The sequence below is a fragment of the Camarhynchus parvulus genome, chromosome 8, assembly GCF_901933205.1.
Source record: "Camarhynchus parvulus chromosome 8, STF_HiC, whole genome shotgun sequence".
Lineage (NCBI taxonomy): Eukaryota > Metazoa > Chordata > Aves > Passeriformes > Thraupidae > Camarhynchus > Camarhynchus parvulus.
In genome coordinates, this window is record NC_044578.1 from 2,314,111 (window position 1) to 2,341,508 (window position 27,398).

Here is a 27,398-nt window from a genome sequence, read left to right on the forward strand (position 1 = left end):
TGGAAATTAATGTTGTCTGCTCTTTAAGCATCTCTTACTGACTGCAAATTTATGGCAAATCTGCCCAGCTCCATGTTTGCTTGTGTACCTGGGAATCTGTGAGCCTGTGCTTGGGATGTAATCCAAGATTGTGCCATCTCAGTGGCACAAAACAAGGACATTTTCCCCAGGGAGAAAGCTCAGATGACCTAAGCAGGGTTATTGCCAGGTTAATCTCAGCTTAGTTGCAAAACTGGAGAAAACACCTGTTTGGTGGTGTTGTCCCTGCTGGCAGGAGGAATTCCAGGCTAAGGCTGAGAGCTCCCTGCAAGGGCTGGATGTGGAGGGAATATGGATTTTGTGGGGAGGCTGTGCAGACAAAAATGGCATTTCAGCCCCAGGTTTTGAACGTTTTAAAATTCCTCTAACTTCCCAGGTGTTCTGACAATAAGTTCAGCTCTGTTTGGTGGGTCAGTGTTCCTGTTGGGAGCGTTGGAATTTGCATAAACACTGGAGAACAGTCACTGTGAAGAGCTGGCACCTTTCTAAGGGGGTTTTGGTACTTTTTGACAACAGTCAACTGTTGAAAATTGCCAAAATAAGTGTCCCTGATATCCAGAGGCAGCAGCCCTGGATCTGAGAGGAGCAGTTGGCCATTTATCTGGGAAAACAGAGGAAATTGGCTTCTCCAGGGCATCAGGGCAGCTGAGTGCTCCAGTTACCCCAATTAACAATTCCTGCCCCTTTGAGGAGCCTCTTGGGCTGCTTTGCTTGGCTTTCAGTGGGTTAAAAATGGCTTTTGGAAGGTCCAGGGAGATGGTGCTGGTGGGAGGGAGCAGGGCAGGAGTGGGGTGGAAATTGGGAACAAAGATCCCTTTGGAGCAGGAGCTGCCCTGGGGTTGGCTCAGTCCCCATCACCCAGGGAGGATCTGGGGACAGGGTTGGTCATTCCTTCTGACAAAATGCAAGTCAAACTGATTCTGTGTTTCCTTCTTTCAAGATTTGAAATAGAAATTGAGCCCATTTTTGCAAGTTTGGCTTTGTATGATGTTAAAGAAAAGAAGAAGGTAGGTTTTTAATTACTTGAGTGTGACATTTTCAGTGAAATTTAAGCACATAAAATGGAGGATTTAATTGTGGTGGCAAAGCTTTAAGAGAATAGTGACATAGAGGTTGGAAGAATGATGAAGGCATTTCATGAACCACCTTGTGTGTTCTTCTTGGTAAAGCAGTTGAGGTATAAAAATTTCCTAAAAATACTATCTAATATATATGATTTAATACTTCCCTAAAAATATTATCTAATATGTGAGTGCCTGAAATGAGAATATATATATATATATACACACACATATATATATATACATATTATATATATTATATACATTATATATATACATACACACATATATACACACACATATACACATATATACACACATATTATATATACACACATATATATATATATATATATATATGTAGTCCAATTTTGGCTTTCAAAAGTCTCTTCCCCAGAGAGAACTTAGGTAACTGAAACCTTTCATTTAGATTAGGTTTTTATGACTTTCTTAATCTCTTTTTGGTGATTCAGCATGGCATGGGTCCAAGCAACACTTCAGTAATGCACAGAACTAAAAATTGCTAAAATCAAAACAAAACTGAGGAGTCTCCTCAAGATCTAAGTTATAGGAAATTGAAAATACATTTGTTCACCTATTTATGTTCTGTATTTATTATTTAAAGAGTCTCTTAGTTTTCCTTGTTCAAGATATTAGCAATAGTGGAGAGAAAAATGTTAAAAATATGCATTTTGACATTTATCTCTTTAAGACTTGAATTTAATGCATTGAGATTTAAGTTATGTAGATGAGAGTATGTGGAATATTATGTGAACTTTGTTTAATATTTAAATCACATTTCATAAGCCAATTTTATCATCTCATTACTCCTTTTTTTGGCTCTAAAGTAGTAAGTTCTTTACTGACCTCTGGTGTTGGTAACCTGCTCATATCTTTTTTGGCTCTGAAGCTTTGCAGTCAAGGATTTGCTGTTTCAGGGTAGAAGGCTCAGTGTCTGTCTTTCAGTGGGTGTTATTTTTTTTTTTTCTTTCTATTTTGATATTTTGATGGCTAACAATGGTAATTCCTAATCCTGTGGTGGAGCTGCACACCTTAGAGGAGCTGGAGGAAATTTTATTTGTGGTGTTTCCTCCATTTCCTTTCTCACTGGTTTTTTAATCAAAAAGCCTTTTTTTTTCTATTCATACATGGTTTGACACGAGGAGTTTTTAACATGTATTTTAAAACAATTTAAAATTGTTCATGAAGAGTTTACAAAAAAATAAAGATATAACTAATGCTTGCAACTACCCAGTTTTTTTTCTTGTTTTTCATACATGGTTTGACACGAGGAGTTTTTAACATGTATTTTAAAACAATTTAAAATTGTTCATGAAGAGTTTACAAAAAACCCCAAGATATAACTAATGCTTGCAACTACCCACTTTCTCCCTTAGATTTCAGAGAATTTCTACTTTGATTTAAACTCTGAGCAAATGAAGGGAATGCTTCGGCCTCATGTCCCCCCTGCTGCTATTTCCACCCTGGCCAGATCTGCCATCTTTTCTATCACCTACCCATCCCAAGATGTCTTTCTAGTAATAAAGGTAAGAAATGCCAGGGAAATTGAAATTATTGTGGTCTCTTGGTTTTTATTTAAAGCAAAATAGAAATTCTGTTCTCAGAAGTGTAAACAGTGCTGCTTAATTTCAAATATTCTCACTTGAGTTCCTTTGTAACAACCAGTTCAGTGCACTGAAGCTGGAGAGAGCACAAAGGTTTGCTTGATGATATAAATCAGTTTTCTGGGGCTTGACCTTGGTTTTCATATCAAACAATGTGCTGACTCCTTAAAATGACAGATAAGTCAGTGATTTAAAAATATCTATTGATCTGAATCTCATTTCAAAAAGGATCCACGCCCCTCAGCCAGATTTTCAGATGTATTTAGGGGCAGACATTACCAAGAGAGTGAGATCCATAACTGAAATAAAATGCAACATTGGTCTCTCCTGGGATAAAGTACACAAAGATAAAAGTTATTTTCTGTTCTCTCCTTTGGTTCAATGAGTGCTCAAATGTTGCTCATTCAGGTGGGTGTTTAGTCAAGATTTTTGGGTGGACTCCGGGTAAAAACCATTCTATGGTCAAAAGGGGGGTTCAGGAGAGATTTTCAGTTCATAGGCAGTGTGAAGGTTCTGCAGGAAATGCTTCTTACACAAGGACTCACCAGGCTCCAGGTCTTGGGGAAGAATTTTTCCTTCCTTGTGCTTGTTGAGTTTATTAATCCTTGCTGGATCCATGTCCTTATAATGGTTCATTTTCCCTTCTCAGCTGGAAAAAGTGTTACAGCAGGGAGATATTGGGGAGTGTGCAGAGCCTTACATGATTTTTAAAGAATCTGATGCAGCAAAGGTAAGAATTTTTTTGGTGTTTGGATAAAAAATTAAATGTATCTTGTTTTACCTTGGACAGTTGATACTGTTCCTGTCTTTAAAAAGATCCATTTTTAATTAGGAATTTAATCCTATTCTAAAGGCCAAAAAAGAGCCAAAGACCTTTGAGTCTTGATGCCTTATTGGGGTGGAGTAGTTAAAGGTCAGCACATTTTGTGGCTGTCAGGGGAGATTTGTGGTTCCCATCAAACTCAGTCATCTGTGATTCCCTGTCCCAAAGGATCAGCTGGGTCAAGGGAAGGCAGCCTTGGATGGAAATTTGCAGTAAAAAATTCAACTTTTCCACTGCTTTTGCAGCTTTAACCCCATCCCTTCTGCCCGGTTCTAAAAGCACCTCCAGAATGGTTCCTGATTTGGTGTGCAGGTGGGTTGGGCCAGCTGGAGATCAGAGGGTGATAATGAGGGCTGGGTGAAGGGCAGAGCAGAGGCTCCAGCCCTTCTTGTGGTCCCAGCCTCTCCATTTCTCAAAAGCTTGGATCATTTGTTCATTTCAATCAACCTCTTAATAAGTTATTTCCTCCCTAAAGCTCTAAAAATTGCTCTTTAATATGCAGAGCTATGGAAAAATCCTCTTTTATTCCCATTTTTCCTTGACAAAATGAGTATGTTAGTACTTATTTGAGGAGTGTTTTGGGTTTCCCACACAACTCCAGATGATCTGAGCACCTCCTGCATAAAATCACATTAGGAAAAGCCCTTTCAGACTTCACAGGGGAAAATTCAGGTTTTCTGGAAGGATCACTGGGATTTGCCAGGCTGTTCAGGAGGGTTAGGAACATAAAAGACTGTTCTGACTGTCCTCTGGTGGCCTCGTTTGGGAAGCAGAAGTTGCATTTTCTCAACACTTGGTGCTCCTCCTCTGGAAGGTGCTACAGAAACACAGATCATTGGGAGTTAGAAAATACACCATCATCCCTCAGTGATTTTTCTGAATGAACATCTGACCTCGTTCCTCTCCTTTTAACCTCTTGGACTGAATATTTTCTTCACAGAACAAGGAAAAGTTGGAAAAGCTGAAGGGCCAGGCAGAGCAGTTTTGCCAAAGACTGGGCAAGTACCGGATGCCTTTTGCCTGGACAGCCATTCACCTCATGAACATTGTGAGCAGTGCTGGCAGCTTGGAAAGAGATTCCACAGAAGTTGAAGTTGGCACAGGAGGTACAGGACTTGGCATCTGCAGGAGGGAACCAGTGTGGGCAAATCCAGAGGTTTTGATTCATATCCTGTAGCTGCTGTTGCTCCTTTTATTGCTTTCCTCCCCCTACTCTGATGGTCTGGGGTCATGGTTGAACTAAACCAGAAAAGTCCATGATAACAAATGGATTTATCTTTCAAGGATTTTACTAGCAAACCATCTGTTATATTATTTAAAACCAGGCTTGTGAGACTGAGGGAGCATTACAGGCTGATGAACATTTTCCAAAGGAGTGGATTAATCTTTGCGAGCCACATAGCTCATCCGAAACTGCTCTTCAGCATCCCCAAAACTGCCAACTTCATCATCTTTCAGAGCAAGGGAAATACATAAATCTCAGCATGATAAAGACTTTTATAACAGCAGGAAGGCGCTGGGGTGAGGTGGCTGGGAGGGGAGCAGGAGTCAGCTGTGCTCCACAGCCTCCGGAGCGGGATTGCCTCTCCTGTCACCTCATGGCATCATTCCCTCTCCTGCTCTGAAGGAAGGAGTTCTTCCTTCCCCAGGAATCCTACTCGGAACCAAAGTAGGCTCTTGGACTGTAGTTTTTCCTGCTTTATTTTTGATTCCTTCTCACTGTTGTGTTTGGCAGAACGTAAAGGGTCGTGGTCGGAGCGGCGCAATTCCAGCATCGTCGGGAGGCGCTCCCTGGAGAGGACCACGAGTGGGGACGAGGCTTGCAACCTGAGCAGCTTCAGGCCAGCCACCCTGACAGTGACCAACTTCTTCAAACAGGTCTGGCAGGCCAATGTCCCACCTAGGAGTTATTTCTGGGACAGGAGGATTGCATGGTGTGAGGTCACTGGGTGATTTATTTGTGATTAATTCGATTTCTGCTCCCCAGTCTCTGGGAGACTTTGAGCAGCATTCAGTTTGTTATGTTATTTATCAATTATCATGGAATAACAGACTGGTTTGTGTTGGAAGGGAGACTAAAACCCATCCAGTGACACCTTCACTGTACCAGGCTGCTCCAGCCTGGCCTTGGGCACTGCCAGGGATCCAGGGGCAGCCACAGCTGCTCTGGGCACCTGTGCCAGGGCCTGCCCACCCCCCCAGGGAACAATTTGCCCCTAATATCTGATCTAAACCTCCTCCAAGTTATACATTACATAATATTATATAATATGTATTAATTCTGGTAGTAGTGAATCCAATTCCTAAGTTATACATTACATAATATTATAGAATATATTAATGCTGGTAGTTGTGACTCCAATTCCTCAGAGGGATTAAGGTTGACATCAGTTCCTTGGACACATCCAGGGATCCCTGAGGAGAACAAAGCATTCTGCTTCTGGTGTTCCTTTGCTGAGTGGCAGCTCCTCTTAGCCAGAGCTTGGGATTTTCCTGAGCAGTGGATAACATGAATAAAGGGAATAAAGTTTTTAGTTAAGCTTAGCAAAAAGTAATGAGCTGAAAATTTTCTAAGGTTTGCTTAAGGTCACAGCTAGTTAAGGAAAAACTGGTCACTAAGTTAGTAATGATTTACAAAAGCATGTATTTATTTACTTTGTTTAGGTTATTTTTACTTTGAAGCGGCTCATTTTATTTAATTTGTCCTATAAAAACTCCCAAAAATTAATTTAAGATTTTAAATTTCAGATTCTTTATTATATTCCTTTTCTCCTGTTCAGTATAATTAATTGAACACTACCCAGTGTTTTTCTCCTTCCATTTGCTTCTTTTATTTTTTATTTATGTTGTGATTTCTTACCTTTAAAATCAGGTATCTTCTGCTTTTGGGTGGCAGAGTCCCATTTTCTGTAATATTTCCAAAATTAGTGAAACTCTGAGCTATTAGAATGGGCATGAGGAAGACTGACAACAGACTCCTTGCACTTCCTACTTTTCCTGAAAAACAAGGCTGTTCTGGGCTCGTCCCAAAGGAAGGGCAGAGGAGAAGCAATGAGCATCACCTCCTGAGTGACAGACACTTTTTCAAACTATTACACTTGCTAAAAAATGGGTATTTTTGGGAAATCTCTTAGCAGCCATTTCCAGTTTGGAAAAAGATAATATTGATGGGGAGAGAAAAGGCTTTCAATTAAAAGTTCCTGCAGCTGTCAGGGTGATGAATAGGGGATGAAGGAAGGGGAAAGGATGGAGAAACGAAGTGTAATTTAACACGTTAATGGTAACACCTTGTTCTGGGAGGGGACAGCTGGGTGTCAGAGGGAAGAGCCTGTGGGGTGGGAGGCTTTGTTCACTCTGGCAGCCCTGAGGGGTGTTTGGGTAACCAGATGTTGCTCCTGAGCAGGAGGGGGATCGCCTGAGCGATGAGGACCTGTACAAGTTCCTGGCTGACATGAGACGCCCCTCGTCGGTGCTGCGCAGGCTCAGACCCATCACAGGTATCCAGCTGCCATTGTCTCTGCCTTTTAGTGAGGGAATGGGGCCACCATGGGGCTGAGGACCATTTATTGCCCAGATAAACATCAGGCTCACAGCCTGGGAGATTTTAAAGGAGCAAGCTGTTGGCCATAGCTCAAAGTAGTCACAGGTTCTTTGTTACAAGGCAATAAATAACTTTCTAACCCAATGGACAGCTGCCACAGGGTGTATTTTGCTTTTCTAACCTATCACCTTTACTTACTTCTACTGCACTGAAGTACTTACTTCTACTTTTACCCAATGGGCTACTATCTGTACACACAGATGCTTCTATTAGAACTTCTAAACTCTCAACTTGCTTTGTACAACCTCACCCCTGCATTATAAACCCTTCACCATCTTATCAATACAGTTCCTTACTTAAGGAGTATTCTTTCTTACAACTGTAGAAACAGAAATCCATGGATTTTCCATTTGCTGTCTGTGCACTGTAGCTTCACATCAATCCAAGCTTCTCCCAAGGCAGCAAGGACACAGTCTCAAGCTGTGTCAAGGGAAATACAGGTTGGATATCAGGGAAAAGTTTTATACAGAAAGGTGATAAAGTTCTGGAATGGCTGCCCAGGGAGGTGGTGCAGTCCCCATCCCTGGGTGTGTTTAACAAAGCCTGGATGTGGCACTGGGTGCCAGGGTTTGGTTGGGGTGCTGGGAGTGGGTTGGACTTCATGATCTTTAAGGTCTCTTCCAACCCACTGATTCTGTGTAAATCAAACCCTTCAGCGTCTGTGGAAGTTTCTGGTTTTCCAGTTCCCACACAGCCAACCCTTCTGGGCTCAAAAGTTCATGTGTTTGCTTAGTTCCTCACCCAAGCACCCCAAGGAAATCCTTGAGAGCAGTCCCTGGGCAGCAGGAGCACGGAAGGTGTGATGGGGCAGGTTTGTCACTGGCACAGTGAGGGAGGTGTCTGTGAGGGGGGGATGCAAACCCCAAAGCCAGGAACCTCTGTTTCCCACTCTCCATCCCAAAGGAGATCTCTTCCCTGGTTAATAGGAACAGGCTCCCCCTCTGTTTGAGAAGGGGGAATAGGAACTCTGGCACACCTCAGTGAAGCTGGTCCCTGACCTGTGCTATCCCTGACAATGTTTACATTACTTAACCTGCTCTTCAAACTCTCCAGGGACAGCAATCCTGCCTCTTCCTTGGATCATCTCCCCAGCTCTCAGTTTGCCTTGCAGCCAGGTTAGGTTTTAAGAAAACTTAGCAAAATTATCTTGCTGCAAATTAATGTGACTCTGGTGTGCCATGGCCTGGGGCAGTGACCACAACCTCCCAAGCACTTGAATGCTGTGATCCCAATTCACCTCTGGTTTGTAGCCTGACCAATCTCAGGGTTTTTCAACCTTTCCTCTGATGGAGTTTTGTGTGTAACAATAGCTGGGCCTCCCAGGAGCATTATCTGGACTGCATTTCCCCAGTTTGCTTATGAAGAAAGCATCTGTGCCTTGTTAAAGCGCATATTTTCTGTTGGTTCTTACTATCTGGTCCCCAGTTGCCTTAGATATCAGCTGGATCCACTGATACTTGTTAACAAATCCACTTCATCTCTACTTTATCATTTGTTGATTTATTAAATTCATATATAGGATGTCAATGGATGAATATATAGGATATTAACCAGAAGAAACAAAGCACTGTTATGCTTTTAAAAATTAATTTCTATTTATTAATGAATAAAACCCCTTTCTTCTTGCAGCTCAGTTGAAGATAGACATATCTCCAGCTCCAGAGAACCCCCACTACTGCCTAACCCCAGAGCTGCTGCAGGTCAAGCTTTACCCAGACAGCAGAGTCAGACCTACACGAGAAATCCTGGAGTTCCCTGCCAGGGATGTCTACGTCCCAAACACCACATACAGGTCAGAGTTTTGAAATCCATTTCACTTTCCAGGGCCTGACACTGGCAAGTGTAGAAATTCCTCCCTTATCAGCAGGCTTGTTGCAAAATCTGGTGGATGGGCAGAGGTGCTGTGCCAGAGGCATGGGAAGGGTTCAGGCTGACACAGTGAAAAAGGCTCAGCTGGGAAGGGACAAACAGGTTTGCATCAAACTTGGCTGTGAATAAGAACACAGCAGAGGTTTCTCCATTTGGTTAAATTCTTTTCAGTTTTATGTAGAGTTTTTTTTTTCTTTGCTAAAGTAATTTTCCTACTGGTTTTATTAATTTATGTCACTTTCAGTGACTTTTTTTTTCCTTTAAAGTGAGGGATAAAAATAGAGAAAATATATAATCCCTTTGTTCATATTTCCATTTTGGTTTCCAGGTAATTTTTTTGTTTACAATACTTGACAGAAAATCCTCTGAAGCCCTGAAAAATAGGAAATTTCTCTAAATATTTTGGGAATCAATAATCTTTATATAACAAAATCCAGGCTGGAACCAGATTTCTTTTCATTCTGTACCATTATTAATTTAAAGCTTTTTCACAGTATCTTTGAAGACATTACATGGCTGAGTGGAATTGTCTTCATCAGCTGAGTGATTTCACCAACTTAGCAAATCGTTTCTTTAAATTTAGGTACAAACCAGGTTTTTACAAATCAAAGCTTACAAGAAGGGTTTAGCCAAGGTCCATATCCTGTATTTTGAAAAGTGTCAGCCATTTATTTATTTGTCTATTTACTTATTGGACAGGTAATTTAACATTACAGTAAACCAGTACAAATAAGCAACACTGCATCATCTCATCTCTGTTACAAACCCATGAGAAGGAAAAGGATTTTTATTGCAGAATTTCTGTAATTAACACGTTCTGTTCATGGGGTTTCACTCTGACAAATGACAACCAAAACCATTTCCTGTGCTGAGATAAAAAACCCACACTGTACAAGGGTTGGGGAAGATAAACAAGTCAATATGACTCAGGGGAACTGCAGGACTGGGGTTTGTCAGTCAGCACTTCCAGGGCCAGCCCAAGGCTGTCACTCCGTGTTCTGCAGCTGAAGTTCAACGTGTGAGTGTCCCCAGGAGCTGGACCAGCCCTGTGCCATGGGTTGTGCCTACTGGGTTTGTGGGTTGGCACCCTTGACCCCATTGGAGCAGCTGTTCCCTAAGTGAAAGGTGTTTTGGTGTGTGCTCACTTGGTTGTTTATTTAATTCCTTAGCTGGGTGGACTAAAAGGTCACAGAGGCTTGGCTCTGATTCATTTCACGTGAGGAGAGCAGATCTCTTCCTCCTTTCAGTGAGTTTGGCTCCTCACTTGCAGTGGGCAGCCCCAGCTGTGCAGTTGCCCTGTGGGATCCAGGGGAGCAGGGCTGCTCTGACCCCCTGTGTGTGACACACCTGCACACAGCTCCAGAAGGCATGGATTGGCCTCAGCTACACTCCTGGAAATACCCAGAGCCCTAAAACGAGGAATTACCCATCTTTCATTTGCTCCTGAAATGTTCCACAACAAAAACATGAACCAAACATTCAATTAGTTACTTCAAGAAACAAAATTTCTTTTTTTTTCTTTCCCTAAATGTTTTCAGTAGGGTTTTGCCAGCCCTTTGTTCCCAGAAAACACTTTTTGTTTTCCCTACTACACAACCCAGAAAGGAATGCACAGCCTGAAAACCCATTCCCCCAAACAATATTATCCAATGTGTGGCAGGTTGGCTCCAAGACATTAGAATTTCACTGTGAGGAAGGAAAAGCTCCACAAAAAGTTGCAGCACGTTGACATTGGGTCTTGAGGGAATGACAATACTCACCAGACATTTTGTAAGACCATCTCAGATGCCTCAGGTTTGTGTTTTGGAGGAATTCCATGCAGGGCATGGGCTGGGACTTGGCATCTGTTGGTAAACACAGCATCAAGTCCTTCGGTGTGGTGAAGTTCATTGTGTTTGTTCTGAGTTCAAATGCAGCAGGTTCAGCACTCAGTCAAAGCTTTTTAAGTCTGTTGGGTGGATCATTATTTTGGTTGACTTGAGCAGGTAGTATCTTCCTTTCTTAGGCTTCCAGTACAGACCTTTTCCTCTGTCCAGCCTTCCCCTGGACCTTGGTGTGACGTAGTTTCCATTCAGGTTGGTTTCCTCACATTCACTGTGCCACCAGCCTCCTGAGGAGAAACGTGGGCATGTCAGTCTGGGCAGAGTAAACAGCTCCTCTTTGCAACACAAATCTGCTTTAGACCCTAAATTCCAGCTCAATTGGCATCTACCCAGGATTCCCAAATCACTGAATTGTTTGGGTTGGGAAATTCCTCCAAACTCACTGAGTGCAGCCATTCCCCAGCACTGCCAAGGCCACCACTGACACATGTCACCAAATGCCACACCTGCCTGGATTTTAAGTCCCTCCAGGGATGGGGACTCCACCACCCTGGGCAGCTGTTCCAGGGCTGGACAGCCCTTTCCATGAAGAAATTTTCCCAAATATCAATCCAAGTCTCCTCTGGTGTAACTTGGGGCGTTCCCTCTCCTCCTGTCCCTGTTCCCTGGAGCAAAGCCCGACCCCCCTGGCTGTCCCCTCCTAGCAGGGGCTGTGCAGAGCCACAAGGGCCCCCTGAGCCTCCTTTGCTCCAGGTGAGCCCCTGCCCAGCTCCTCAGGGATTCTCCAGCCCCTTCCCCAGCCCCATTCCCTTCCCTGGCCATGCTCCAGCCCCTCAATGTCCTTGTCCTGAGGGGCCCTTCCCTGGGCACAAGGTCCCCCTCTTGGCATTGTTTCAGGCATCCACAATTTTCAGGAAGGCCTGGGATGATGTACAAAGTGTTTGTTGCATGAAGCAGATGGCTGGAGGACAATTTTGTCTCCTGTGGTTCAATCATTTAATTGCTTCTTCAGTTGTTTGCTTTCTGCTATAAACTGGCAAATAGAAAAGCTTTGTAAATCAGAGATTTACAAAGGGTTTAAGGGTTCTTAATTAAGAACCCTTTAACCAAATTATCTCCAAAGAGAAATGGCCTCAGCCTTGCATCTTTTGCTCTTTTGGGAGTGATTATATTGTGTATATATGACAAGAAGCTAAAATCTAAGCTTACCAGAGCTTGATGGCTCTGGGGGCAGCTAAAACCTTTGAATGGAAACTCACTCATTATTAACTTTAGGGTTGTAGCCTAAATGGAGTTAGAAGTCAGTTTGTCTTTAAGTTTTTTGCAAAAAGGGATCAAACAACTCAACCTGAGGCTGTCACACCAGACCAGGCATCATAGGAGGGATAGCCCTTTGCTTCAGAGTTTGGAATCTCATCCTGGGGTTATTTCATCCTGGGCTGCCTGTTCTGTTTCTGGCGTTGGTTGCACCAGGAGGGCAGGATTAGATGGGATATTGGGAAGAAATCAGATTGGGAAGAAGTTCTTCCCTGTGAGGGTGGTGAGGGGCTGGCAGAGGTTGTCTGGAGAGACTGTGGATTCCCCATCCCTGGAAGTGTCCAAGGCCAGGCTGGACGGGGCTTAGAGCACCCTGGGATAGTGGGAGGCATCAGGGTTGAAACAGAATCACTGGATTGGAAGAGACCTTAAAGATCATGGAGTCCAGCCCAGCCCCAGCACCCCAACTAAACCCTGGCACCCAGTGCCACATCCAGGCTTTGTTAAACACACCCAGGGATGGGGACTGCACCACCTCCCTGGGCAGCCATTCCAGAACTTTATCACCTTTTCTGGAAAAAGCTTTTCCCTGCTATCCAGCCTGTATTTCCCTTGGTGCAGCTCGGGGCTGTGTGCTCTGTTCTGTCAGTGCTGCTGGAGAAAGAGCCCAGCCCCAGGTGGGCACAGGCACCTTTCAGGAGCTGTGCAGAGTGATGGGGGCAGCCCTGAGTCTCCTTCTCTCCAGGCTGAGCCCCCCCAGGCTGAGCTTTAGGCTCCCTTCCCAGTGGGGCAGAGCAGTGGCCATGCCCTGGGCTGTACCTGGGTGGCTCTGGGGGCAGCCGGAGCCCCCGGCCGTGTCCCCGATGGAGAAGCGGAGCCGGGCGTGCTCCGGCAGCGCGTTGGGAATGCTGCCCGACGTCCTGGCCAGCTGCAGGGTAAAGTTGGTGCTGGGGCCCCCCAGGCTGAAGCTGTACTCGATGTGCCTCCTGTTCCCTCTCCAGTCCTGCAGCTCGATGCGCAGCACGTAATTCCCCTGCTGGGTGATGGAGTAGATCTTCTTCAGGCCCAGCCAGAATTCCTCTGCAAAGTTGGAGGGAAGAGATGGTTTTATGGATAACCTGCAGGTAGTGTGTGTGAAGATACAGTATTTAAAAGGCTGTATTAATTGCTTTAATTAAATCAGTGATTCGAGTCTTGGGGACCGTTGATCTTTGCAGAGGTCTGCTGCTACATTCTTTTTGTTTACCTCTGCTTAATTGCACACTGATGATCAATAAAACAGGAGTTCTAAATGAACTGGAGCTTCCCCCTTAAGTTTCCCACCTCGTGTGGAACTCTGAGAGGGAGCTGCAGACATTTAAGAGGTGTGTAATTGGAATGTGTGACAAATGAAGCCAGTGACATTCATAAAACCTAATGGCAATTGTTGCATTTTGGGAGGAAAGAGCTGCAGAACCAAACTGGGGTTTCAACACCCTCCTGTACAAAGGGAATTTTTCTTTTGCTGGAATTTCTGATCATTAGGTTAATTGGTTTCATATATTATATTCATTAAGTAGCTTATTATCACTGCAGGTAATTGCCACATGTACAAAGTGGGGCTGAATGTGAGTGCCATGCACACAGCTGGCATTTAAAGCCATAGAGCACAAGATGCTTGAAGAAAATACTCCCTAATTTCCAGGTTAGGAGCTGTAACCTGGTTTACTTTATCTCCTCAGAAGAGCACTGAGTAGGACATAGCTGAGAGCAGTGAAATTCTCTGTAAAATCCAACACTGAAAACATTTGGCTGCTTTTTGGTGCAGTATTTGGGAATTGGGAGACCAATCACTAAAGCATCCAGCAGGATCAGATAAACTTTACAGCTGAAAGTCTACCTCAGCTGGGAACTCGTGTTCCAAAACTGAGGGAAAGGTTGAGATCCAGCAGCTCTTTATTATAAAAGATGTGGAAATAAGTCAATATTGCTGCTCACCTGGGTGAGGTTTAGATCTGTGCTATGCTTAGAAAGTCAGACTATTTCCCAAACAAGAGGTCACTCATCTTGTACAAGAAAAACACGGAGAAGATTCTGGATGAGGAGGCTGTTGGGCAGCACTTGGTGCTACAAATTCTTTGGAGTTGATGATTAACAGGGCAACGTGGGTGTTTCCTCACCCTATCCAGCCATGGAGGGGATTGGCCACTCTGGAGAAGCCTGAGATGTTTGCTCAGGGGAGCACACACAGCCTTGGGCTCTCCTGAGGCTGCAAAAATTGATGTGGTTTTAAGGGTAACAGGATTGCAGGAAGGCTCAGAGAAAGTAGTGACAGCAGCTTCGTGAGGTTTTGCCTTTGTGTGTATTTGAAATGCTTTGGGAGGTGCTTTTATAAGCAGTAAAATCTTGGTGAAATAGTGTTTAAAGCATTCTGGCCTTGATTCAGTTTCTAAACACACATTTGAAGGGATGTCTTTGAGAATTTCACAAGCTGTGTGTTCTAGTGAGCACTTCCTGCTGTTTCTGATAAATCAGTCAGCTGCTAATTGCAGGTTTAGTCTGCTTTCCTTTCCATAAGAAGATTCAGCTTCTCAAATCAATTGATACACACAAAAAAAAGGAATATTTACCATTGAGGTCACCAAAACCATTTGTGTAGGCATCCCAAGTTTGGTTGAAGTCCAGTGATCCATCCACCCTCTTCTGGATAACAGTCCAGGAGGTGCCTGTGAAAAGGGGAATTCAGTCACTGCTGGGCCTTGGCCTCATTCCCTGTCCCTGAGTGTGCTCTGGGATGTTCCCATTTTGAGGTAGAATGAGTTAATTGAGGTCTTGATGAAGGGAATTCAAATGAGCCCAACTGGAGAGAGCCCAGGGCCCTCCAAGTGTCCTTGACCACACCCGGGGTGACTCCTCTCACAGAATTATTCTGTTAGGCTGCCTTAAATGGGTTTTACTTGTTTATGAGGGCTGAGAGACGGAGAAATTGATAAAGAAGAGATAAGAGCCCCAGACATTGGCTCAGAGGGTCAGACTCTGCTGATAGTGGCTGGCTGCTGGCACAGCTCTGGAGCAGGGATGAGGTGCTGGGGCTGTGTCCAGCTGCAGCTCCACGAGGGTCTTCCCTGAGCCCAGGTCATGACACCCTCACTGCAGCTGCTCCAGCAAATGGCAGCAAAGGAGCTTTCTGCAGAGGGCAGCCCTGGGAGCTGTGTGTGCACATCCAAACATGTGAGGTGGCCCCACACGCTCCCCAGCTCTCTGAGGGCATGGGAAGGGATGGGGGGCCGGCACAGAGCAGCTCCGGGGGGGCAGAGGAACCAGGGAATGAGGGAACTGGCCAAGCTGTGGGTGGCAAAAGGAACAAATTTGGGTTCCTTAGGAAGGTGACATGACACCTGTGTTCCTGGCTGCTGAGCCACCCAAACGTGGCACAGAAATCCCATCCCAGGACTCACTTCTCTGGGTTCAGTTTGGCACAGCTCAGTCTAAAGCACAGCCTGTTAATGAACAAAATGTTACTTTTGTAAAAGCAAATTGTTTGCTGTTTGCTTTTCTTTGGGAAATGCATTCATGGTTGCCCTGTAGTGGGTTTTATAATGACCATTTTCATTGCCTACAGCTAATGGGGCCTGGGATTTGGATAGCCTTAATTTATGTCACGTGATTGAATGTCCTTTCCTCAGTATAAACAAGAAGGGAGTAAAGAATGGGAGCAGTGATAAGGAGATTTCAGGATATGGGAAACCTGATTAGAGCAGCAGGCCACTAAGAGAAGTCAAGAAGATACATGAATCATAAGTTTTTGTGTACTTTGGGAGGAGACAAAGTTGTTTGGCTTAGAGAAAGATATTTGTGTGTAAATTAGATTGTTGCTGGCACAGCTCTTACCAAATTTCATTTCACAGTAGACATTGAAAGCTTCTGAGCCATTGGGCTGAATAGTGTAGACCCCACTGGCCTGCACCCCGGTGTGGTAGAGGGCAGTGCAGTCAGCAGCAGAACCTGGGGAGCAATCAGCCTGTTAGAAATCCTGCTTGGGGTGTGCTGAGCTGAGAGCCAAAGGAAAAAAATGAGAATGATCATATTGGTAATTCTATTTTACAATAAACATGATGGAATGGACAGACTGCTTTGGGCGTAATAGTGCAGCTGCCAAGGTGTGCATAGGTTGTGGTTTTTGAGTTAGGCAGGGCTTCAGTTTGGAGGATTTTGGAAAGTTTCTAAGGCCTAAGACTAGACTCTGGCAAATGGGCTTTCCTACCCCTTGTAAATCTCCTAGTAAATACCATGCTCACTGCTACACTTCATCAGTGCCTTTCAACTTCAAAGAAAGGACTCCTAAATCTTGTAATTAGCCAGTGTGGAGTAAATGAGTTCTCTGTTCAGGCTCCACAAGAGAGACATGGGTAAAAGCATGGCCACAGCATGTTTACAAGAGGGGAATGGATCCTGTTACTGCATTCTTGGACATTGTTCCTGTGTGTCACCCCAGAGACAAGTACAGCTGGAGTGGGCCTAAATAGATAATGACATTTTTTCCAAAGAAGGAAATCTAATTCCTTCCCACAGCCCAGTGTGTAACATAAAAATCTTCTCCTTTTAGTCTTTGGCTCCTACAAACCAATCCAGGGCTGTCCCAGAGGGTGGTGGGAAGGCAGCACATGCTGTAGTCAGTCTCAGAGATGGGGTCTCACCATCAGCTCTGTATGTCCCAGCCGTGGGCCTGTGCACAGCAGAGGGGATGGGCTCTGCCTCCTGCTGCTCCCCCAGGAAGGAATTCTCCAGGAGCTCCCGGAGCTCGATGTGGTTTAGCTGGAAGAGCCATAATGACACTGTTAACTTCCCAAGGCTCTGGAATGATGGGGTTCATGGATCAAGACAATGTCATGCAGAGAATAATTTTTCTTGTGAGTGTAACCCTGTGGAATACCCAATTTACCACATAAAAATAACTGCAGCTCCATGCTGGTGGATTTTAGGTGTGGGATTGTGTGTGTGCCACTGCTCTGGCAGGGTTGGATTCATGAGGGGGGGAAATGACCCCCTTCTCTTGTGGTGCACCTTAATGGGCAAACAGATTTAACTTATTTAATAATAATTTTTAATGGGCAAACAGATTAGCTTATTTCCTCAGGTGACATCACTCAGACAAATTATGCCAACAGCTGAGGAGGACAGAACCCACAGTTCCTCAGGCTGAAATGCATTTTTCTCTCAGAATAAATTAAACCTGATCATGCTGGTTGTACTGTATTATAGTGATGCAGACAGTGATGCAGACATCCACTCTGGGAGTGGGTTTTGGAAATTAAGAAAGAGGTGCAGAGCAATGAGACTTCCAGACCAATGGAAGAGCAATAAGGTGATAAATAATAAGAGGAAAAACCCCAAATGAGCAGTCAGAAATGCAGCAGCCTGGTGTTGAGACAAGGCCTCAAAGCTGTTGTTGGCCACAGCTCCTGCCTGGCAGCACTGCAGCCTCTCCCCAGAACAGGTACCTCAGAGTGGTCCCACCTTCCTCTGCACCCCAAACTCAGCAAGGGGTGCCTGACCCAAGGGTGGGACCTCAGCTCCCTCAGTGTCAGCAGAGATGGAAGGAGAAGCAGGGTGGCTCCTGTACCTTGTCCTCCAGCTCCATGATCTGGTTGTGCTGCCTGTCCAGCTGCACGTGCTGGTCCTCCACGATCCTCAGGAGCTGCTTGATGTCGTTGTCCTGCTGCTCCACAAAAGCCTGAGGATAGGGATGGAGGAAGGTTAGGAGCAGCGGAAGACCTTCAGCAGTGGTGCTGCCTCTGTAACTCTTGTCCTGGGGCCAGTTTTGAGAGGCACAAACCACTGAACGTTCCCTTCCCTTTCCAGAGAATCCTAGAATATCCCTAGCTGGAAGGGACCCACAAGGATCATCAAAGTCCAGCTCCAGAGGTTTGCATGCTTTGCCTCTAAAATGAAAAATTTCTTTGCTTCTGGAGCAAGCACCAATTTTTTGGAGACAAACTACCGGCAGCTTTGTAGACTCTTTTTTTAATTGCTCTTTTCCTTGTCTTTTCACATGCAGAACAATTATGATCTGTGGAATTGGCCCTTGATTTAAAATAGATATATGGCAGTGATTAAAAAAGGCAAAAATTCCCAGCATTTAGGATATCAGCTTGGGATTTGAGAGATCAGGATTCTTCTTTTTGGTTTGACACAAATATCCAGTATTTTCCCATACAAAATGCTTGGCCTTTTTATACTTTTGCAAAATACAGTTAATATTTCCTTTTCCATAGAAAACTGTATACCCACTTCACTGCTTGCACGATTAACATATTAATTTTATTAACACCTGTAGGGTTCTTTGGTTCTGGAGGTCCTACAGGTGCTATAAATGGTCCTCTCTAAAGGTTTAAGCTCCCTGTTTCTGCACTGGGCAGGCAGTTCCCACTGCACTGATTTGGGATGAGCTGGTGATGTACAAACCCATGGCCTTGGAAATCTCATAATTTTCCCGATTGCAAAACTTTTTTATCATTATGATGACAAAATTCCTTAAAATAGATTTGCAAATCAATACTGAAAATAATACAGAGCTTTATAATTTCACAATTTTTCACTGATTTCTCTGGGGAGTTTTACTGCAAAATTAACGCCGTGTCAGAGTAAGGCAGTGATTTTTTTTAAAGGTTATTACAGTCATTTCTTCCTCAAAAATCAGATTAGTACCCCAGAGAGGAGCAAGGGGAAGCATGAGCTTCTATTGCACAATTTCTGATGATGGCATTGCAGTGTATTTTGGCTCAGTGTGTCAGGGCCTTTCACAAGTCACTTACTTTGAGTGAAGAAATTTCTTTTGTCTCTTGCACCGGAGGCTGGAAAATGGCCAGTTTGGTGACCTTGTCCTCCAGTCCCCACACTTGCTCCTGCAGCTGGATTTTGTTTTGGATGAGGTCTTCAATCTTCAGGTTCATCTCCTGTGAGAGGTTCTTTATCTCCTCATTGTTGATTTGCAGCCTGGCCGTGGTTTGCCGGAGCTGTTCTTCTTCCTCCTTGATTTCGCTGGCTTGCAGGGAGAGCTCGTAAAAGGACCTGTCAAAAATGTAGAGTTTCTGAAAGATGTCGTTCATCTGCCCCTTGGTCTTGTGGACAAAGTCTTTGAGGCCGTGGCCCAGCTGGAGGAGCCCATTGGCCAAGATTCGGACGTCGTCCAACAACGCAAATCTCGATTTCGTTTCGGGAGATGCGGCGGAACCCACGGAGAAAAAATCCTTGTCAGCTGCAGCTGGGAGAGCCAGCGGGGCCAGGAATAGTAAAACTGGAATGATCTTCATGTTTCCTGCTCCTGGCTCTCTTTGCTCAGGATGCAGAGGCTTTTCCCAGTGACAGCTCGTGCTCTGTGGCTGTTATGGGTTGCAGAACTTGATCTATTTATACTCCTGTTCATTTTAGGAGAGGCAGAGCACGGGTTGATCATTAAGCTGTGTGTGTTTGAACGAGTGTAACCTCTCCTGAATGTAGGTTGGTACCTGGGAAGATAAAATTGAGAGACGGGCGCGTTGCTGATTAAACTGGTTCTGAACTTTTCCATCTGCCAGGCCTTCTGGTGTAAAATGTTATTGATGACACGGTGTTTTTCACATAACTCTTTTTAATAGGTTAATTTTGGGGCATAATCTGGGTAAGGGCTTAAATTGCACCTTGTTTGTGTTGTTTGGTTCCCTTTATTGCCTCAGGAGTGTGAAAGGATTTTACCATGTTTGAGAGCACTGGATGTTCAGGTTGTGAAGCTCCTTGATGAGCTGTGGAAGGGCAGAATATTCCCAGGTGATTCACACAACTTGATTTTCATCTCAGGCCGTTCTCTGATCTAACTCATTGTGCTGCAGTGGATTTACTTGTCATCGAGCCCAGATTAAGTGAGAAAGAGGGAATTAGGTCCAGAGATTGCCTGGATGTGATTCTGCTGTGTTAAGGTTTGTGCAGTAATTTACACCATATAAAACTTATTTTTTAAGAGCTGTTTTGCAGAGGTGGGTGAGATAAATAATACCTCGCTTGCATTTCTCACCTTAGCATTCTTTTTGCTGTTTAGGATTCACACTGCATAAAGAAAGGCTGCAAGTGCTCTGCAATAAATGCCCAGTTCTGCAGTGGGTCTCTGCATAAAAACATGGGGTTTTTGGGTAGTACTGCAGTGTGAGTCAAAGGTATTTCTCTTTCTGGACTCATTCATAGCAATCCAAGAAAACAAAATCAAACATTGCACAATGTGCTTTGGAGAGTTTTCAGGTTTTTGCCAACTTCTTGTATGTTTAGAAATTCTTCCCCTGGACTTTTTGTTGTGTTGATGTGCATATGCACGTATGATATGAAGCATCCATAGAAAAAATGTTTAAAAAATGAAATTTTTACCTCATATGTTGAATTTTTTGTGTGCTTAGGGGTTTGTGATATCCAGGTAACCTTCCCATTCACAATTAAATACTGTGAAAGTATTTTAGATCTCAGATTAATTGCTGGGGAATATTTTGTGCCAGTATGGTTGGGATCAGAGTTACTGGAGTATGGAAAAACAGCAGAAATAGGGAGGTGATCAGGCCCAGCTTTGATAGGGATTCCTTCAAAAAAACCAGTTCTGAATTGTTTCTCTGGCATCTGACACAGGGATTTTGGGCTGCAAAACTTGAAGAACTGGTTGTAAAATTAAAAAAAAAAACAACAAACCCAAACCAATGTATAGGCATTCTTCAGTCCACTTCACAGTCCTTAAGTGGCTCTGTTTTTTTGTGGTTTCAAATGAACCATTTTCTTTTTTAACTATTTAATGTAAGAAATCTTCCTGGTTTATTTTGAATTCTTCCAAACCCCATCACCCCCAAAAATCTTCCTTCTTGGCTTAGTCTTTCTAAAAATATAGGGAGTTACTGAAGAGATAGCAATGACCAAACAACTGGGGATCAGACATTTTGCCAGGTTTCTACAGCTTGTGTGTCCCATGTGCTGCCTGTGCTGCTCAGGCACGACACTACCTCTGGGAAAGGTTTGTTTTCCAAAGGGAACAGGCAGCCAAAGGCCCTGATGTCAGATATTAATGAAGCACTAATTAGCTGCCAAGCACGTTTCCATATTAATGCCAAGGCCATGGAGTCAGACAGTGCTGAACTCGCTACAGAGCACCCCTAGATGTCACAACAGGCCCAGAGTCCAGAAGAAAAGTGGGACACAGGAAAGCAGAGAGGAGAAAAGCTTCTGGCATGACTAAACCATAAAATTCAAGAGCTTTGGAAGCCCTGAGAGGGAATCCTGCCTCTGAGAGTTGTCAGGAAAAGATGTATATAACAAACATGATCCTGAAGATCTTTCATGAACCTGGGTGACCCTGATTATGTGGGCTTTAAATGATTTTTATAGTAGGAATAAAGCAAAGAAAAAGCTCTCTGGGTTTTACTGAAACGGGAAATTTTCATAATAGGAAAATTCATTCATAGGAATTTTCATTGTAAGAGTTAGGAGCAGCTCTTAATGTTTTAATGCCTTTGTGAAGGATTTTGCAAAATGGCTGCAATGATATTACATAAATATTTAGAGGAGTGCCTGGTACCATTATGTCCATGGCTTGGGAAGCCTTTGCACTTTAGCAATTTATTTTATGGAAGTAGAAGTACTTTTGAGATCTGTTTGAGATAATAGGATAAGCTTTGCATATAGTTGGCATGGCATTTTAGTAAAAGCTCCAAACACAAGTCCTTGGGTTTACAGCTCCTGCCTGAAACTTTATTGATGGAAATCAAGACATTCATAATGTTCTGTCGCTTTTTCAGCCATCAGTCCCTTTCCATGACTGTGTGTAGACAGGAAGATCTGAGATTTTTAGTGATGTGAGGTAGAAGAGAGGCTGGGAGGGCTGGGGACGGAGAAGAAAAGGCTCTGGGGAGATCTTAGAGCTCCTTCCAGGGCCTAAAGGGGCTTCAGGAGAGCTGGAAAGGGACTTGGGACAATGGCCTAGAGTGACAGGACAAGAGGTGATGGTTTTAACCTGAAACAGAGTAGTTTAGATGAGATTAGATATTGGGAATAAATTAATTTTTGTGTGGGTGGCGAGGCCCTGGCCCAGTTTGTCCAGAGTTTCCCCATCCCAGGATGTGTCCAAGGACAGGTGGGACAGTGTTTGGAGCAGTTTGGGACAGTGGAACGTGTCCCTGGACATGGCAGGGGGTGGAATGAGGTGATCTTTACATCCCTTCCAACCCAAACCAGGGCTCCAACCCAACTTGACCAGTGGTAAGGTCAAGCAGGATTTTTCCACTTGGGGGTCACATTCTGATTGCTAGCTGGGCATTTTTTCCCCTTTTTCCATGTAAGTTTTCCACAAAGGGAAGATGCCTCTAATAGGAAACCCTCTGGAGGGAGGCTGCCTGAACAGGGGGAACATCCCCTGTCCCCTATTCCAGTGGGATCTGTGCATCTCGAATCCCATAAGCACCAAGAGCTTCTTCCCAGTGAAATGCCCTTAATGAGGGCTTGAAAAGCAGTGGAGAGGGAACAACCTGTCCCTTTCCTCAGCATAAATCAATCCTTTGCATAAGCCTGCCTTTAATATAGGGATCCTGTAGCCTGGCTTCACAAATACCTTAAATCTTTCTCTTAGGCACTAATAATACTTAATAAAAGTTTTATGAGCAAGGTACATTTTAAAGTAAATTTTCATATCCATTTTCATTTTAAAAGAACATCAAGCAGCAAATGTATTCATGGCAGAACAAAGTAATTTAGGAGAGTCACAAAAATGGCCCTGGCCCCCTCTGAAATAGTAGGAGAGTGTTGATTTGGCAAAGTGACCAGTGGGGATGGGATTCCAAAACTTAATTCACCATGAAGGACTTGAGAGGGAAGAAATTCCCACTTGCCTGCTAAGCTTATTCCTCTGCCTGCAGGGGTGAAGCAGAGCCTGGTTCATGAGGCTGCCCCAAATGTCCCTGGAGCTGCTCTGCTCTTAGGGAATTCCTTGGGATCACCATTAGCTGGGGCTGTGTAGACGGGGCTGTTTGGGGAGCAGCTCTGAGGAATTGCCATCAGAACCAAGGCCTTGGGTGGGGTCCGTTGGCCAAAATCTTGTCAGTGGTGCCATTTCAGGCAGGCGGGGGCAGCCTCCCTTTGCAGCTGCTCCTCCAGGAGTGTGTCCCACCAGTGCAGGTGTTTTGGAAACTCCTGGCATCTAAAAGGCACCAGGTACCTTCCCTGAGTTACTGCCCTCCTGAGAACCCAAAAAAGAGTCTTTTTGTTATCAACCTCCTGCTGCCAGCACTCGACAGCAGCTGCTTTATTACACCTTAAAAGTTGTCCTGCTGTGCTCCTCACTTCACTTCTGAGCCCATCTGCCACCTGCTGTCTCTGTGGGACAAGGAACAGTTGGAAACCACTCACAAATTGTGTTCAGAACCACGGAACAGTTCCCAGAGGGAAGGAACCTCTTTTTCCTCTTGCCTCACAAGCCAGGGCTGTTAGAGGGCTGGTTCTGCAGTGTTTGGCCAGAATGCAGCGTGCCAGTTCTTCATCCCTGGGAGCTGAGGCAGCACTTGAGGCCCTCCCTGAGCTCCCATGGAACCATCCCTGCTGCATCCCCTGGCTGGAGCCAGGCTGGCCAAGGAGGATGATGCTGGTGTGCTGGGCAGGGCTGGGTGGGAGGTGGAATGGGGATTGCCAGGCTGGTTTTTTAAAGACGTGTAACAATTCATACATTTAGAGTGGTTTGGCAGCAAAAGAACGTTCATTTCCTCTGAATAACTGAGTGTTGAGGTGCAAAAGTCTGCTTTTATTTTTGTCTTTAAAAGAACATCAAGGAGCTTTGTGTAGGTCTAAATGGCTTGCACAAAAGACAGGTAGGGGTTTGTAGTGGACAGTTTTGCTGATGGAGTGTGAATCCATCACACTCCAACTTTCACCTTGTTGGCAAGGGCACAGCAGGGCTCAGAGGACAGAAAATACTGCAGAATTTTGCATCTCTCATGGCTATTAAAGTATTCAGGGACTTGGAGAAATGGGACTGGAAGGGGTTTGCAGAATGTGTGTCCCCTGCTCAGCAAAGCTTGAAGTTGTCTTTAAACCCACCTGATGAGTGTCTGCCTCACCTGTCCTGAGAAACCACCAGAAAAATGGAGGTTTGACACCCTCCAAGGCAATTTGTTCTACTGCTTTAACTCTCCTTACAGCCAGAACATCTTCCCTTGTGCCTCACCTAAATCTCCTGTGCTGCAATTTCCTCCCATTAGGCCCTGCCACATTCCCTGTGGATGTGATGAGCACTTTATTACTTCAGCCTTTGAAACAGTTCTTTAGCTACCTGGGGGTGTTGGCATTACCTGAAGCTACATGTATCCATTCAGTTTAATCCATTCTCAGAGGAAAAATGTAACCTGAAGTTATAGTGATGTCAGGAGATTTAAAAAAGAAAAGAAAAAAAAAGCCGCAAGAAGGAAGGTATTTAACAGAAACCAGCTCCTCTGTGTTGAGCAAATAAAGTATATCAAGTAGAAGTAAATAAAGTTTTTGTATTCATGTTTTCTTTCCAATTGAACTTAGATTGTAGAATCACTGGGAAATTTTTGGATGGATTTTTCAAGTACCCTTCCACACAAGAACTGTTTCAAAATGTGATGAGAGTTTAAAAATTATGTCTTTTGATGTCTGAAATAAGGGGTCATTACCAAAGACAATTGTTTGTCTGGGTGTGCACTGCATCCGAGAGAAAAGAAAATGTCAAACCCTTCACTGTTTGCCTTTCCACAGTAGTTTAAATAACAGCATTAATGAAGGTGTGACCCCTCTCATCAGCTGCTGCCTTTGTCTCTTGCAGGAATCTCCTTTATGTGTATCCACAGAGCCTTAACTTCGCCAACCGGCAGGGATCTGCCAGGAACATCACAGTGAAAGTGCAGTTCATGTATGGAGAGGATCCCAGCAATGCCATGCCGGTGAGGGGGGCCCTGTGCTCCGTGGGAAGGGACCAGCACTCCTGGCAGGCTGTTCAAACCTCACTGAAATGCATTTCAAAGTAACAACTTGAGAGGAATAGAAAATGGTATTTCAGAGCAAAGAGTGCAGTTGTGCAGAGTTTGCAAGGTGACAGTGGAGCAGCTGAATTTTAATGTGAGGTTGTTGGTTATAAGGGTGGTGAGGCCCTGGCAGAGGTTACCCAGAGAGATTCTCCATCCCTGGAAGTGTCCAAGGCCGGGTTGGATGGGGCTTGGAGCAACCTGGGATAGTGGAAGCTGTCCCTGTCTCATTCCTGAGATGGGATTTAAATTCCCTTCCAACCCCAACCCATTCTGGGATTCTGTGTTTGCAGCAGACACTGCTCGTGGTTGGAATAGAAGTTTTGCTTCCATGACAAAGGATTGAAGGTGACAGCTTTGTTCAGGGCCAGCAGTGATCCCCACTCAGAGAGGATCTATGCAGGGATGGTTCCATCCATCAGTTCTTCTGCCATGTCTGTGTCCATGTGTCACTGGAGTTGTTAAAATGGTGCCTTTTCAGTGACTGAGTGAAGTGCTGCCTGTAAGGGAAGGGGCAGGGAACAAGCAGGTATAACTGTACAGGTGCACAATAAATGGAGCTCTAAATGTCTCTGCAGGATTATGGAATAAATTCTTGGCACAGTTTTATAGGGGTGGTTCTGTGGTTTTTTCCTCTTTTTGCAGGTCATCTTTGGCAAATCCAGCTGTCCTGAGTTTTCCAAGGAAGCATACACAGCTGTGGTGTATCACAACAGGTAAACACAGTGTGGAAGTGCAGTTACTTGTCAGTGACTGGTGTTAATTATTTAACAATCAGCGTCTGGACAGCACTCACAGTGACTGCAGTGCCAGTTGATGCTGTCCTTAGAGTTTTGTGACAACTGGGAGACAGAGTCTTTGTTTGCTGTGGCACAGATCAGCTTTGTGTGATCCTGAGCACGTAGCCCAGCTCAGCAGATGCTCCAAGTACAGCTCCAGTCAGCAGTCATGAAGATTTATGTTTCAAACTCACGGGAGCAGGTGCCCCCGTTGTTTTCTTGGAGCATTTTAGACATTAGGTACAAATTGGAGCTACTTGATCTTGAAAGTAATTCCATTGCAGCTGGGGTGAGGGGTGCTGAGTCCAGCAGGAACGTTTTCCTGGCTTTGCAGCTGTGCCAGGGAGAGGTGTTCCAGGGGAGATTCCTGTCCTGCAGGTCGGGCTTGTGGCAGTGTCCACGTTGAGACAGGAGTTTATTGCTCATGTGGTTCAGAGTGCCTGTGTGAGGAGGAGGAGGCTGCTGCCCATTTTTTTGTGGATTAGAAGTTTTTCCAGTCCTTTGTGATCAGAAAGTGAGCTTTAATCCCTTGGGATAGCCCATACACTCCCTTCCCTGCAGATCCTTTAACTCAAAGGGTTCAGTCTGGAGCACAAGGTAGCAAACTGCTGTGGGTGACTCAGCTGAGGCTCTGCTCTCTGCGCAGATCTCCTGATTTTCATGAGGAAATCAAGATTAAGCTTCCAGCCACTTTGACAGACCACCACCACCTGCTTTTTACTTTCTACCACGTCAGTTGCCAACAAAAACAAAACACACCCCTGGAGACTCCAGTTGGCTACACCGTGAGTGTCTTCCCATCCTTATATTTTTCAGCACAGGATTCATTCAAATGCATTTGCTGCTTCTTTGTTTAGAACTCATATCCCATTGGAGAGCTTGAGCAATTGGCAAAAGCTCAAAGAAAGCCTTAAGTAATGAGTGTTTTTGTTGTTTTCTTCTCTTTGCAGTGGATCCCGATGCTGCAGAACGGCCGGTTAAAGACGGGTCAGTTCTGCCTGCCTGTGTCATTGGAAAAGCCACCACAGGCTTATTCAGTGCTTTCTCCAGAGGTGAGCTGAGTTCTGCCTGCTGGAAACCAGCAGAATACATGGGAGAAAAAAACGAGAGGATGTGCACACATATCTGTGTGTGTGCATTTATTTATTTCTTAAATAGCGTTAAATTTAGACAGAATTTTAATGTTTGTGTGTGGCTATGTGCATGTGATCTGGCCAAAATAAATGAAAATAAGTTGAATTGTAATCAGCAGAGCCTAAGCTCTGCTCTCTGTCACATCCTCTCTGATTCTTCCTCAACCTGCAGGTTCCTCTCCCTGGGATGAAGTGGGTGGACAACCACAAAGGGGTTTTCAATGTGGAAGTTGTTGCTGTGTCATCCCTCCACACTCAGGTGGGTGTTGAGAGCAGTCACTGGAATAAAATAATCTTCTGACAGCTGAAACACTGTCAGAGTTGATGCTGTGTATGACAATCCCTTGTAGTGAAATTACAATCTCATTTTCAGTT

General features: G+C 44.5%; 2 protein-coding genes across 8 annotated transcripts in view; one reads left to right on the forward strand and one right to left on the reverse strand.

Annotated features, from left to right (window-relative positions):
- Positions 1–27,398, forward strand: part of DOCK7 (dedicator of cytokinesis 7) — a 96,892-nt gene that overhangs the window by 27,174 nt on the left and 42,320 nt on the right. For all 7 annotated transcript variants that reach the window (XM_030953686.1, XM_030953687.1, XM_030953688.1 and 4 more), the window contains exons 8-19: positions 980–1,046; positions 2,498–2,647; positions 3,375–3,455; positions 4,489–4,654; positions 5,284–5,426; positions 6,952–7,045; positions 8,779–8,941; positions 24,913–25,030; positions 25,757–25,827; positions 26,537–26,675; positions 26,841–26,942; positions 27,196–27,282. In XM_030953686.1, the coding sequence (XP_030809546.1) occupies positions 980–1,046; positions 2,498–2,647; positions 3,375–3,455; positions 4,489–4,654; positions 5,284–5,426; positions 6,952–7,045; positions 8,779–8,941; positions 24,913–25,030; positions 25,757–25,827; positions 26,537–26,675; positions 26,841–26,942; positions 27,196–27,282 (1,381 nt within the window). The remainder of the gene's footprint in view (positions 1–979; positions 1,047–2,497; positions 2,648–3,374; positions 3,456–4,488; positions 4,655–5,283; positions 5,427–6,951; positions 7,046–8,778; positions 8,942–24,912; positions 25,031–25,756; positions 25,828–26,536; positions 26,676–26,840; positions 26,943–27,195; positions 27,283–27,398) is intronic.
- Positions 10,947–19,503, reverse strand: ANGPTL3 (angiopoietin like 3). Its single transcript, XM_030953696.1, has 7 exons — positions 18,893–19,503; positions 17,701–17,811; positions 16,775–16,892; positions 15,969–16,082; positions 14,708–14,803; positions 12,918–13,178; positions 10,947–11,128 (listed from the first exon to the last, which is right to left on the reverse strand). The coding sequence occupies exons 1-7, from the start codon at positions 19,388–19,390 to the stop codon at positions 10,947–10,949; spliced, it is 1,380 nt and encodes a 459-aa protein (XP_030809556.1). The 5' UTR covers positions 19,391–19,503.

What these genes read in the sequence shown, in the direction of transcription:
- ANGPTL3 (XM_030953696.1), bottom strand. Translation starts at nt 19,390, where the DNA reads ATGAAGATCATTCCAGTTTTACTATTCCTGGCCCCGCTGGCTCTCCCA. An exon ending in TGGGACATACAGAGCTGATG is followed by an intron (nt 16,083 to 16,774) that starts GTGAGACCCCAT and finishes ATTGCTCCCCAG; the next exon opens with GTTCTGCTGCTGACTGCACT. An exon ending in CTGCCCCCAGAGCCACCCAG is followed by an intron (nt 11,129 to 12,917) that starts GTACAGCCCAGG and finishes GTTTCTCCTCAG; the next exon opens with GAGGCTGGTGGCACAGTGAA.